The 12,959-nt window shown below is 35.6% G+C and overlaps 2 protein-coding genes across 4 annotated transcripts; one reads left to right on the top strand and one right to left on the bottom strand.

Moving 5' to 3' along the window:
* Positions 1–288: 288 nt before the first annotated feature.
* LOC137712703 (pentatricopeptide repeat-containing protein At1g80270, mitochondrial-like) lies at positions 289–5,587 on the bottom strand. Its single transcript, XM_068451836.1, has 3 exons — positions 5,421–5,587; positions 3,827–4,424; positions 289–1,927 (listed from the first exon to the last, which is right to left on the bottom strand). The coding sequence occupies exons 1-3, from the start codon at positions 5,453–5,455 to the stop codon at positions 680–682; spliced, it is 1,881 nt and encodes a 626-aa protein (XP_068307937.1). The 5' UTR covers positions 5,456–5,587; the 3' UTR covers positions 289–679.
* Positions 5,588–8,160: 2,573 nt separating this feature from the next.
* LOC137713656 (RNA exonuclease 4-like) lies at positions 8,161–11,712 on the top strand. Of its 3 annotated transcripts, none has more exons than XM_068452982.1 (7): positions 8,161–8,396; positions 8,840–8,991; positions 9,104–9,237; positions 9,407–9,630; positions 9,709–9,882; positions 10,331–10,411; positions 11,054–11,712. In XM_068452982.1, exons 1-7 carry the CDS (start codon positions 8,356–8,358, stop codon positions 11,307–11,309), a joined length of 1,062 nt encoding a protein of 353 aa, XP_068309083.1. In that variant the 5' UTR covers positions 8,161–8,355; the 3' UTR covers positions 11,310–11,712. The 3 variants fall into 3 exon arrangements, with proteins under 3 accessions (XP_068309083.1, XP_068309082.1, XP_068309084.1); XM_068452981.1 differs by having other exon boundaries at positions 9,392–9,630; XM_068452983.1 differs by lacking the exon at positions 11,054–11,712 and adding an exon at positions 10,065–10,114 and having other exon boundaries at positions 9,392–9,630.
* The last annotated feature ends 1,247 nt before the right edge of the window (positions 11,713–12,959 follow it).

The raw sequence follows: 12,959 nt of genomic DNA, 5'->3' as shown, positions 1-12,959 counted from the left end.
TTGAAAATGCAAGTGAATTCTAGATAAGCACTTGAAGTGTTATTTGCAAGAAGCACATAACTGGTCTTTCCTGCAGTTTCAAGTGCTTTTAAAATCCAAAAACACCTTCACCTCAGTAGTCTGCTTTTTGAATAAGCATCCACCAAGTAGTAGTGCTTCCATGCTTTGTATAAAGCCATTCAATTTCAATCAATGACACGACAATGAAGGAAAACAAAAGGTTTCCATTTTCTTGTTCCAAGGAAATGAAAAAAAAAATGTGAAACGATTCAACCATGCACACCAGTAGACTAGAATGAGCAAAACAGTTACTTGTACCGATGTGTCCCAAAATCAAGAGTTCCTACTGCCTAGAAGAGATGAGCGAGCTTAAGAATTCCTCTTGGAGAATCTGACGTTGCGCATTCATGCCCGGCAACCTCGCAGTCAGCAAGATGGTTAAACGACGTCCCTCAATACCCGCAAGGTTTTCACAGACTCATACATTAACAAAGAGATCCTCCAGCATGGGGAAATAACTTCTGAATATAAGATTGCAAACTCTATATAGAAAAACATAACAAACCCAATATGCTGAGCCTACAGACTTTTAATAGTAGATAGTTGCTCATAGATCCAGGATTCAAACTAGAAATTTAAATTACCAGTTCCAAAGATAGCAGAAGCAACCTCAAATTGCTCAATCAAGCAAATCCGACACTGCTGTCTTCTTAAATGGATCAACTTGTGCCAACTGTGCCAGTGCAGATTTGTTGGGAAAGATATTATCTGCCTTCATCCTCTCCCAGATTCCGTAAGCTGGAGCCTTGGCGTTTATATAGGCCTGAATAAGAGAATGGTACTGACGAAGCCGAGCCGTATAACCAGCCTGTCTCATCCTATAAAATATCTTTTCTGCGTTATGGACGTCCCCCCTCTTCGAATACTGTTCCATAATTGTCATATAAGACATAAACATTGGCTTCTTTCGGTTGTTCTGGGCAGCCTTCTGCAAAATAGAATCAGCCTTTTCAACCTCACCTGCTTCCACATAGAGTTTCACAAGTGCATCCCAAGTTAATGGGCCAATCTCGCAATTGTTATCTGCCATACGCTTGACAAGATCTTTACCCTTGTCAAGCATTTTATTGTTTGCATACACCTTCAACATCACAGAATAATGCTTGGAAGAAAGTTTCTTCCCTGATTTTAACACCTTATCAAAAACTGCTTCTGCTTCTTCAATCTTGTTCAACTTTCCCCATGCTTCGATTGCAGCCAAACACTCTGCAAACAGAGGATTTGATTCACAAACCTTCCAAACTCTCCCTACTTCATTGGCATCTCCCAACTCAGCATAAAGAGGAAGCAAACATCGACAAGCCCAACGATTCTGTTTTAAGTTTCCAGATTCCATGTCCTTCAAAACCGCCTGAGCTTTTTCTTTAAGCCCACTAGCGGCATAGTGTCTAGCCAAGGTGGCTTTTGTGCTCAGGTCTGGCTCAATGCCTTCCGCCTTCATTGTCTCATAAACTTGCTCCATTCCAGTTATGTCATTTGACTGGCCTTTTGTATCTATTAGGACTTTATATGTGAAGATAGTTGGCTTGACATCTTCTTTCTCCATTAACAGTAATACATCTGCTATTTTCTTCTTGTCAAGCCTCTTGTAGAGGAGTAGCAACTGGTTGCAAGTAAATGCTGTGACTGGGAATTCTAGGTCCTTCATTTTATTGAAAACTTCTTCGGCTTTCTTCAGATCTCCGGTAGAGACACAGTACGCCAACAGAGTTCGGTAGATTACCTCACTTCTAAAGGATTTTGGAATCTTCTCAATATAGTTTTCTGCCCTTTGGAGGCCACGTACTTTGGCAATTAAGTCAAGACGAGATGCATAATCTCTTTCATTAAATTCAATCTTCTTATGCTCCTCCAACCACTCTGAAAGCTGCAAAGTGCATCACACAATAGTAAAATTCCATGACCACGAAATTCGTACTTTTAGAGAACCGGGAAACAAACACAAGAGAAGAAGATGCACTTGTGGCGCTAGAAGCTACTACCTTTCTCATTATATATCTATCGAGGGAAAAGATGAAAAGAAAAGAAAGTAAAAACTATCACAAATTTATTATGCTTTAAATCAAACTATAAGATGAACAAATGGAAGCATAAGTTGCCAAATCAGAGTGTCACGGTCACTTTCAACCTAAGTCTACAGAATTTTATCAAGGCACGGACAACTCATGACTTCAAAGTCAACTTTTCTTTACCTGTCATCATAAAAATGGGACTCAACGAAATAAATTTAATGATATGACCATTAATTTTAACAAAAAAGGAAACCAAAAGGTCCAGCCATAAGCCATTGTCATTGACTCATTGAAAAATATGTAACGGTCCTCCTTCAAGTACAATTAAACCAACAAACAAAAGAGAAACAAAGAAGCGAAGAGTGTCATGATTACAACATAATATATCAAAACAATAGGCTATTCCATGCGAGAAAGACCGGATGAGTGTATCAAATGCTAGAATACTTCTATGCACATTGACAAAAGGCCTTTCCTAGGTAATATAGTTTAATGGATGATCAATAGACATACAAAAAATTTGCATGCACTGAATAGAAAAACTTCTGCTACAGAAATGCAAATGCAATTTTAAATTATGCAACCTAATTTCTGAAAACATGCATGAAAGAAAGAAAACTAACTTAGGAAAAGATAAATAAAGAGTCAAAAGGAAAAAAAAAAAAGGCCTACAAACAGAAAGTCTATCAGCATGATTAGTATTTATCCTCCATGCCATTCAGCAACCCAAATTACTTCCCTCTTTTCAACTTAATTTAATTTAATTTAGAGGAACGGAATACTCAATAGTGAGTACTAGAACCAGAAAGCACAAACCACATTCAAAATTGAAACCCTCTCGCATTTTTGAGTAAGTGAAAATTAGAAGAATTAAAATTAACAAAACAAATTACAAGCCGAAAATCAAACAATTATGCCTACAACAATCATGTTAAACGATGACCAGTGAACCATAATAACTGGACCTCAATAATACATGAAAAAGATATAAAAAAGGAAATTAAATAGAATTATCGAAGCAATGACTTTAATGCAGACTCTAAAACAATATAGGACCCTATGGGATCACGAATCTATAATTTACTTTACTCAAAAGTTTCAAAAGAATGAAATAAATATTAATCATTGTAATAGTTCCTTAACGTAAGTTCATTTGCAATTTAAGTGCTCGCTGAAGGTTTGGAGCCTTGTTATCTCTTTTATCTAAATTCTTCTCCAAGCACTCTGTAAAATTACTGCTGTCCTAACCTTCTTTGTTCTCTAAACATTTTATCTTCAAATTTCTATCATTCTAAGCCCACCAAAACGATACTTAAACACCAACCCATGCACAAAAATCCTTTTCATTGATGTAATAGTTAGTGATGCCCTTAGGGACATTGGGTTCAATGTTTACATACAGTCAGAAAAGCTAAAGCTCGAGACGTGATAGAATACTTCATCAGCATGTGGAACATAACATTTGACACCAAAACAAAAAGCAACAACTGCTATATATGGATACTTGAAATTGATCAAACTGCTATATTTGACAATTTCCTACCACAAAATCACGCAAGATGACTCGGACAGGCTCACATAGCAGCAGTTATGTTGAAATATCTCTGCCTTATTTATATAAATAAAACAATTCAAAACAATCTGAACTAAATTAAGTGAGAAATTATAAAGCAGCTAAGACCAAAGTAAAACTTTTGAGATTATTGTGTAGTTTACGAATTCTTGAGTGTCAAAAGAAAATCAAGTCAAATCACCTGTAATGCCCTCCCATACATTTGACGCTTACGAAAATTGAGCATGGCCATTGATACCTCTGCCCGGTCTATTTCATTTCCTTCTTCTACCCACTTATCAAGAGCACCATAAATAGAGGCACCTGGGAAAGATAATATGGCCTTGTAAAGTGCTAAGGTGTTTCCTTTCTTTGGTGATCTTTTCTCACTTGGATCAGTCTCAGTCTCTGACAACTCCATCTCATGTTGGGAAGGCTCAACGTCTTCCTCAACTTCAGAAAGTTCTGGTTCAGAAATTAATTCATCTTCATTTTCATCCTTTGCACTGCTCTCTGGAATTGCTTCAGCACTAGATGGTGTTTCAAGTTCAGAAAACCCATCTTCCAAATCATCTTCCTCGCCAGTGCTTTTTGCACCAGCTTGTGAAGAAAGGCTGTGTGTGCCCGTGAAGAAATTCCAAGAAACATGTGTTGTGTGGTATAGTCTCTTGGAAGGCAGATATCCATCAGGCAATGATTTACAGGACTCAAGAAAACAAACATCCTCATGTCTGTCAGTAATTGGTAGCTCCAAATTAGCACAGCATGCACGAGAAGTTCCTATGTTGAAAGCTCGGTTCCTGGACGCAAAAGGAAAGCTATGTCTCATATCTATTCCAACCGAAAAAACCAACAACATAACATAACCAAAAGATCCAGATTTTATTTGAAAACATCCTGAATAAAAAACAAAAGTAGCAGGACATATATTACTAAAAGAGAAATACATTTAAAATTTAAGAAGATGTCATTGTCAAGCTTCTATTAGTACACCCATACTATGAAATCCTTTGAGACAAAAGAAACACAAATTGCTTCCCAAGAAATGCTCGGAAACAAGGGTAGCTGCTCTAGCAGTTAATCTCTATAGAAAAAGAACAAGAGAGAATCAACAGCATAAATGACTTTTTTTAATTTTTTGAACAAATGATATTATCTACACTAAGGCGGATGGGTGGTGGGATTAGCCTCACATGGACTAGCAATAATGTGGTTCAAATTCTCCTTTGGCAAGAATCGAACATAAGACCTTTCACTTACAAGTGAAGAGGAATACCACTAGACCGTAGTACTAAGTTGCCTAAACCTAACTAACAGCAGAAACAATGTTGCTGCAAAGTATCCCATAATGTGACAGAAAAAATTTTACAGTCTGGATCAAAGTAAGATAAATTTCCAGTTTTAACAATCTCTCTCACTCCATGAATTCAATTTTTTCCTCCTCTGTTTTTGTTTGTACTTTTCGAAAGATGGCGCCAAGAAAATGAATTCCATTCTAATCCCCTTCAAAAAATTCTCTCTTCCTTTCAATAAGCATGAAAATAATGATTTGTAAATTCAAGGTAAAACAAATCATTCCTTGAAAAGATTAACTCATTGCATACGGAAGACAAACTAACACAAGTAAACAAAATTAAAAATAAAATAAAAACAAAGAAGCCATTTGCACATCAGATGATTAAGATGAACCCTAAAACCTGTAATCGTTCAGATTATTCTCTCCCACCTTCTGATTAACAAATAGGTGATGAAGATGGGCCCACTGAACCCAAGAGCGAGGGGGAGAGAGTATGTACCTGAGAGGAAGAGAAGCACGACGGAGAGCCCACATGGCGACAGTCGGCAAATCAGAAACACCCTAATACTCAAGAGTCACAGGGAAAATGGAAATGGCGGTCGTCGTTGAGTAGCTCAGTCCCTTAAACCCTAAAAAGTAAAACCCTCCCTTTGCCTTTGGGAATTACTGATTTCGGGACATACGGGTTTTTCGTTTTCTTGTGTCGTGGGTCTCTTAATTATGGGCTTTGTTTTTTTTAGTACTTATGGGCTTTTTTTTTTTTTTTTTTTTTTTTTTCAAATTTCATTCAATAATTAATTAATAAAATCATTGGGTGACTCGTAGATTGTAATTTAGTTGTTTAAGAGCATATTCGTCTTCGTATTAAGTTCAGTGTTTGTCAAAATAAATAAATAAAGGATATTGTAGATTATTTAATCAAAAACACGAAAAGCATTTGAGTCCATGAGTATTTGTAATGTTAGTGGTAAGATTATAACTAACGTCATAATTAAAAGGTTATAACTTTTATTGGACCAATGCATTTCACTAAATCGCTTTTGCTCCATTCACGGTAATATCCTCATTGTCTATGGGCGTGAGAACTTTGCTAGTTTTAAAGTAAAAAACAAGAAGAATTGAAGCATGCGTTCATGGCTATTAAATTAGACTTGGAGAAAGCTTGTGACTTGTTAATTGGGATTTTATCATTTATGTACTTTAAAGATTTGGGTTTCATATTGAATGGGTTAACTTGGTTGTGGAGTGTATTATTTCTACTTCCTTCTCTATTTTGATGAATGGGTTAACTTTGTTTTCACACTTAAGACATCGATAAAATTATACTTAGAAAAGCACTTCAAACTTAATAATTTAGAAAAACAGAAAAACTAATTTATTTTGTATCGTGAGAAGGAAACAAAAAAAACTCCGGGTTTACAAGTAGATAGATATTAGTTTTGTTTTCCATCTGAACTTTTAAATTGTTTTTGTATAAATCGTGAGATGTTTTTTCTTATTTACCAACTTTGTCAATATGAGACTAAAAAACTAATGATGTTTTTGAGTCTTTAATTGATATATATAAGTAATAAACGGGTACGAACTTAACATTTTTTATGATACGTCATATGATTTGTAAATTTGGTCTAAAAATTTGGTCAACGCATTATTCTTTGTTGAAGACTAGACTTGAGTTGGAACAAATATTTAAAAATAACAACTCACATAGCTACTAGTTACTAATTAAAAATAAACTAACAACCAAACAAAAATTCGTAAAAATTGAAAAAAAAATTAAAATGCACTTAGCATTTTGAACTTAGGATCTCTCATTAATTTTAAACAACAAAAACCATTGATTCTAATTGAACTTCCTGATCGTTTAGCCAAATTTTATATATTTATACTCTTATGAAAAGAAATTTTTAAAAATTGAAAAGTAAATAAACACACACCTGGTGTTTTGAACCCAAGACCTCCTCATTAATTTCAAACAACAAAACCACCAGTTATAGTTAAATTTCTCTATCATTGAACCAAATTGTATAAATTTATACTCTTATGAAAAAATATATATATAATAATTTTAATGCCCCCAATTATTTTGGGCCCCGGACGCCTTGCCAGCATTGGGCCTGGGCCGGCCCTGTCCATAAGTCCTATTTATATTTTTCCAGCAACACAAGTACAAGTATTCTTCATATCCAACACAAAACTACAATTTGGTAATCATCTAGGTATTTATAACATTGTCTTTTGATAGAACCGTGTTAATGGAAATCAATTAATGAGAAGGCTAAACAAAAATTGGATGGTTAGAAGGCTAACACTCTTTCTAAAGCAAAAAGGCTTACTCTTGTTAAATCGAGCCTCACTGTCACTGGTATGTCATTAGTTTGGTTATGAAGTGTACTACTATTGTTTGAGGCTTACCACCACATTTGCATTATTGAAATTAAAACAAGAAATTGCGACTATTATGAACATTGGCAAATCTATTGACAATCTTTTTTTTTTTTTTTTTTGAACAGACGATATTATCTAAGCTAAGGGAGTGGATGAGTGAGCTAAGCCTCACAATAAGCTAACAATAATGTGGTTCAAATTCGCTTTTTGTGAGAATCAAACATAAGAGTAAAGAGAAATACCACTAGACCGGTAATACTAAGTGGCTAACCTATCGACAATTGAAAATAAGAAAAGTGGGGTAAAACTATTATCTTGTTGTCAAATTTACATGGATATTTTATTTTTAAACAAATAATATTATCTACACTAAGGGATGGAAAAGTAGGCTAAGGGCTGATTTGGTATTGCTGTGTTTTGAAAAAAAATTGTTTTTGCTATGCTTTGAGAATAAACAGCTGTGAAATAAAGCAGTATAGTGTTTGGTAAACTTTTTTGTACAAGTGCTTTTGAAAAAAAAAAAGCAGTATTATAGTGTTGGGTAAACTTTTATGTAAAACAGATGTGAAAAAAACCGGTTTTTCAAAGCTGGGTTTTGCAGCTTCTTGTTTTTGGCTTTTTTTCACCCAAAACTGTGAAAAAAAAAACTGAACCTGAATGTTTACCAAACACAAAAACAGCTCCCAGCTTTTTTCAGAATCACGTTGGTACCAAACCAGGCTTAAGTCTCACATTGGGCTAACAACAATGTAATTTAAATTCTTGTTTGACAAGAATCAAACATAAAACTTCTCGACGAGTGAACATGAATATAGGTGGCAATGTATAAAGATATAGGAAAAGGAAAAGGAATAAAAATCCTGCTGTCGCTGACCGTCTGGGGGAGGACTTGAGAAGTCAGAAAGAATAATCCCTTTCCGTCTTTCCCCATTTGGACTCGCACGGTCGCACCTAGGTCCTAGCCTACATTTTCTGCCTTCCTCACACTGCATTTGCGCGCCAAATTTTGAGCTTCATCGGCGTTGCGGGGAGCAGCTCTGCCCTCCATGGACTCCGAGCCAGACTCTCCAAAAACCAAAAGAACAAGGTTCCATCTCTCTCTCTCTCTCTCTCTCTCTCAAATTCGTGAGATTTATGGCTTTCTCTTACTCACGTTTCCACAGGGACTTGTTTGGTTGGTGAGAAATTGAGCATAGATTTTGTTTGGGTGGGTGATTTATGAACTTTCTGTAAAGTTAATTGGAGCTGCATGTGTTATTTGATTATACAGGCAAAATTTGACATGGATAGTATACACTGTTCGATTCTGTCTTTTTCTCTCAAGTGTTTCGATTTGTGAAACAAATTTTACTTGTTCTGTATGAAGGATTTTAATTAATTACTGATTCTTTTGTGCAACGGAATACTTTCACATTATATAGCAGCCCGAAACATTTTCCCAAACAGTTGGTGTGCATTGACTTCCTTTAAATGCAATTTGTGATATGTTTGATTCTTTTGAAGAGATTTCTTGACATAGTGTGCTTGCAGGTACGAATGTGCTGCATGTTACAAGCAGTACAAGCAAAGGGAACATCTTTTCGAGCACATTAAGGGATCCTTCCACTCAGTTCATCAGCCGAGATGTGGTGTGTGTAAAAAGCACTTCATGTCTTTTCAATCACTGAGGGAACATCTCACTGGTGAGATTTAATTCCTTGTCCATTTGATTTGATCGGCTCATTGTGTATTCGTTTTTATTTGTCTGTAAGATTGTAAGATTGCTTGTTGTTTGATTTGGTTCCTACGATTTAGGCTCATTGGCAAAAGCATTTTGCAAGACGATTTTCACTGAACAAGGTTGCCATCTATGTCTGAAGCTTTTTGATAGCGCTACTTCTCGGAGCGAGCATAAAAACACATGTTGCCTGTCTGCGCCTACTCCTATGGTACGTTGATTAGTTGAACATCAAGTGTCCAGTATAGAACTGGGAAACTTGTCATCTTCCAGTTGTCAGAATGTTTTAGCTTTTTGACCCATTAAACATACTCTTAGCTGCAATTATACATAGATGTACGCATACATTACTTATCCCTTTCAAGTTTACCTGTTTGCAGGGAACAACAATGATGCCAAGTGCAGAATCTAAATCTGATATAAACTTGAGCAACGAAGATCACGTTGGAGGGGGTCTTGAAGCAGTTGCTCTGGATTGTGAAATGGTTTGGGGTGGAAGTGATGGATCACTGGACCTATGTGCAAGAGTGTGCCTGATTGATGAAGATGAGAATATCCTCTTCCACACTTATGTGCAGCCCCAAATTGCTGTCACTAATTACAGGTACAATGTTTCTCATCTTTGATTTCTTTCAAGAAATTTCAGTGTAAGCCTCTGATGCGTTGAATGTTTATATTCCAGATATGAAGTTACTGGGTTAATGGAGGAGCATATTAGAAATGCCATGCCACTTGAAAAAGTGCAAGAGAAAATTTTGCGAATTTTATACAGTGGAAAGACCAAGGTTCTTGTGGGGCATAATTTGGACCGGGATATGGATTGCTTGAGATTCAATTATCCTGATTACCTGCTGAGGTATAAATTCCTCTTCTTATATGGCACCAATGCACTTAGTTTAGCATACACTAAAACCCTATTCTAACATATAAACATAATAATTTTGTAGAAAGTTTAATAAAAATAAATCATTTAATAGTTCTGCAGACAAGTTATCTGCACTCTTATTATTCTCTTCCAATCTTTTCCTTATTATCTAGGACATAGTACCTGTGCTGCTGGGCTGCCTTATTTATCTGCGAAATAGATGGTATTGCTGTTTCTTAAGACTTTTCATTTATGGCTGTACTTCTTTTCATTCAGGCCAGCCAAGATGAGTATGGCCTTAGTCATGGTGAAATTATGCATAACCGACAAATTTTATATGACAATTATTTGACATAGTTTCCTAAAAGCTTAGCTTGGAGAAAAGAAATCTTTTGTCTGAAGCCTCGCTATGTTTGACGGTTACTTATTCTATATGCAGGGATACTGCAAACTACCATCCGCTGATGAAAACAAATTTGGTCAGCCACTCACTCAAGTACCTCACACAAACATATCTAGGGCAAGTTTTTCTTCGTCTCTGACTTACTTTTGTCTTTTGTTTTATGCTTTTTTATTTATTTAACTCTATTACGATTTTGGGTACTTTAAGTTGGTTGGTAAAACAATTATGTGTACTCTAGTTCTGTGCATGTAAAAGTACCCAAATTATTTGTTTCTCATTTGAACTCTGTTGGGGCACAGATACTTAATTCACGTTCACTGTTGGAAGCTCTGTTTATATTATTATTATTAGCTATACAATGGTAAGTAGAAATCACAAAATTGGCTCAATTCCATCTAGAGAATGTAAACAACGAACACATCAGTTAATCCACAAATAGTTAATAACAGGTGTCACAATCTAATGCTGCCAAGTGTCATCTGATCGCGAAGGAACCTGCTCTCTCTCTCTCTCTCTCTCTCGATATGGTTGTCCTAGTAAATATCAGATGTTCACTATAATCTTTTTACTTGTTCCGATCATATTCAAGTGCAGTTCATTTGAGTAATTCTGCAGAAGTTAATAAGGACTCTAGTTCACACTTTTTTAACAACTACTATAGACACTTAGGTACTTTGTAGTGTTTTGTTATCGTAGAAGCCAGCTCTAGTTTTTAGTGCTCCCATGAATGAATAACGTAATGACGTTTTGGCTTTACAGGTATGAGATACAGTCAGGTTCACATGATCTATATGTGGATTGTGTGTCTGTGATGAGACTGTATAAAAGGTTCCGTGCACTAGATCATGAGAGAGAAGGGAATCGGGCATCAGTTGCGACAACATGTGCAAAAGACATTTTGGAAAGTTTTGAGTCATTGAAAACCACCAACCTTGAGGAGATGGCAGTGAATGATCTTTATGAAATGTCAACGCCAAAGTACAAGTGTTGGTGCCTGGATTTAGCGCAAACGTAGATTCTTACTCGGTGTTTCTACAATCTTCGGTCACATTACATGGGATTGATGGAAAGACCTTTGCTTTGAAGTTCGACTCTAAAGCTTTTGGAGATTTTGATGTAATATAAGTTTGTTCGTGCCTCCTTTGCCTTTCTCGTCGCAGATGGTGAAATGAATGAGGACACAGTTGCTAAGAAATATTGAATTCCCTTGATACTGGTTATGCATTCTAGTGGAAAATGGTGTAAAACCTGTAGAATTTAATTTATTAACGGGCTTTGCTTGGGGTTGAATTAATTAACCTCTACAGGGTAACTGAAGCGTTTGCTAATATGCTTAGGGAACTGTTATTGACACTACAAAAATCTCATTCTACATTTTTTGCAAGTGTATTTTTCTTTCTCATTATAGAAGGTTTGGAGTCCCAAATGAGATTCTCTATGCTTATAGTGCAAAAAATGAATATTGAGATAAAGTTTTGTTTGCTTTTGTTGTGCTCTTCTCAAAAAAATCTTGTGTAGGGGTGCCAACCAATGTGGTTCATACGAGATTCCTCGGAAATATGATCCCATTTGTATTTGGACGAGTTCTAATATTTTTAATTTTTAAATCGTGGCATAATAATCTTGTCATCGTCATAAAAAACTCTTACTCAATATACGTAAAAATAAACAAAACAAGGCTTTACTTTATACGCAAGTTATCTTAACTCAATAGCAATGTTTAAAAAAGCGGAGGAGTAGGTGAGGCGCTTCATGGATAGCCTCGCCTAGGCGAAAGCGTTGAGGTATGAGGAGAAGCCTCGCGGAACCTAAAGTTTTAATATCTATTATGTATATTTATATTTACAAAATATAATACTTTGTAAAACAAATGTAATTATAACTAAATCAAAGATAATATTTTCTTCTTCATTACTAAGTCTAGTTGTACTTTGAAACTTTGTCAGATAGTCTTAAAATGTTGTAATTATTTATTTTATTGTAAATAATCATAGAGAACTTCGAGAGAAATAAGGTTGAGAGGCCACAATGATAGGAAGTTTTAAGGGAAATAAAGTCTGACACAATTATAGGCAATTCAAAAGGAAATAAGGGCTAAGTGGAGCAATTATAGGGAATTTAAAATGAAATAAAGGCTGAGTGAAGCAATTATTATAGGAAATTTAAAGATAAAATCAAAATGCTAAGTGATAGAATCTGAATGGGCAATAATTAATAAAAAAAAAAAAAAAAAAAAAAAGAGTTAGACTTAGACTTTTCCACTAGGATTTGGAGGGAGAAATTCTCTCTTTCTTCTTCATTGAAACTACGGCACAAACGGAGAAATGGTAGATATGGACCTGGATTTTGGAAACAAACCTGGATTTTGAAGAAAAAAAAAATGCCCAAGTGAACACCTGGGTGTGCCTCGATGCTACCTTACGCCGACCCCCACAAAATAGAGGCGAAAACCCAGCCGCCTCACCTCCAATGCCACCTAGGCGCGCCCCGAGACTAGTTTTTTAAGACATTGTAGGGAAAGAATCATATAAAATTGTATAAGCCCAAGAGGTAAATAGTTAGCAATGAAAAATAAAAAAATATACAAATAGTAATAAAAACTTACCCTGTGTTTGAATGAGAAAATGATAGAATTTTATTTTCTAGAATTGTGAATTTTTCTTAA

The sequence above is a fragment of the Pyrus communis genome, chromosome 13 (genome assembly GCF_963583255.1).
Source record: "Pyrus communis chromosome 13, drPyrComm1.1, whole genome shotgun sequence".
Lineage (NCBI taxonomy): Eukaryota > Viridiplantae > Streptophyta > Magnoliopsida > Rosales > Rosaceae > Pyrus > Pyrus communis.
Note: the sequence above shows the minus strand (reverse complement) of the source record. Positions and strands in the feature narration are given on the sequence as shown.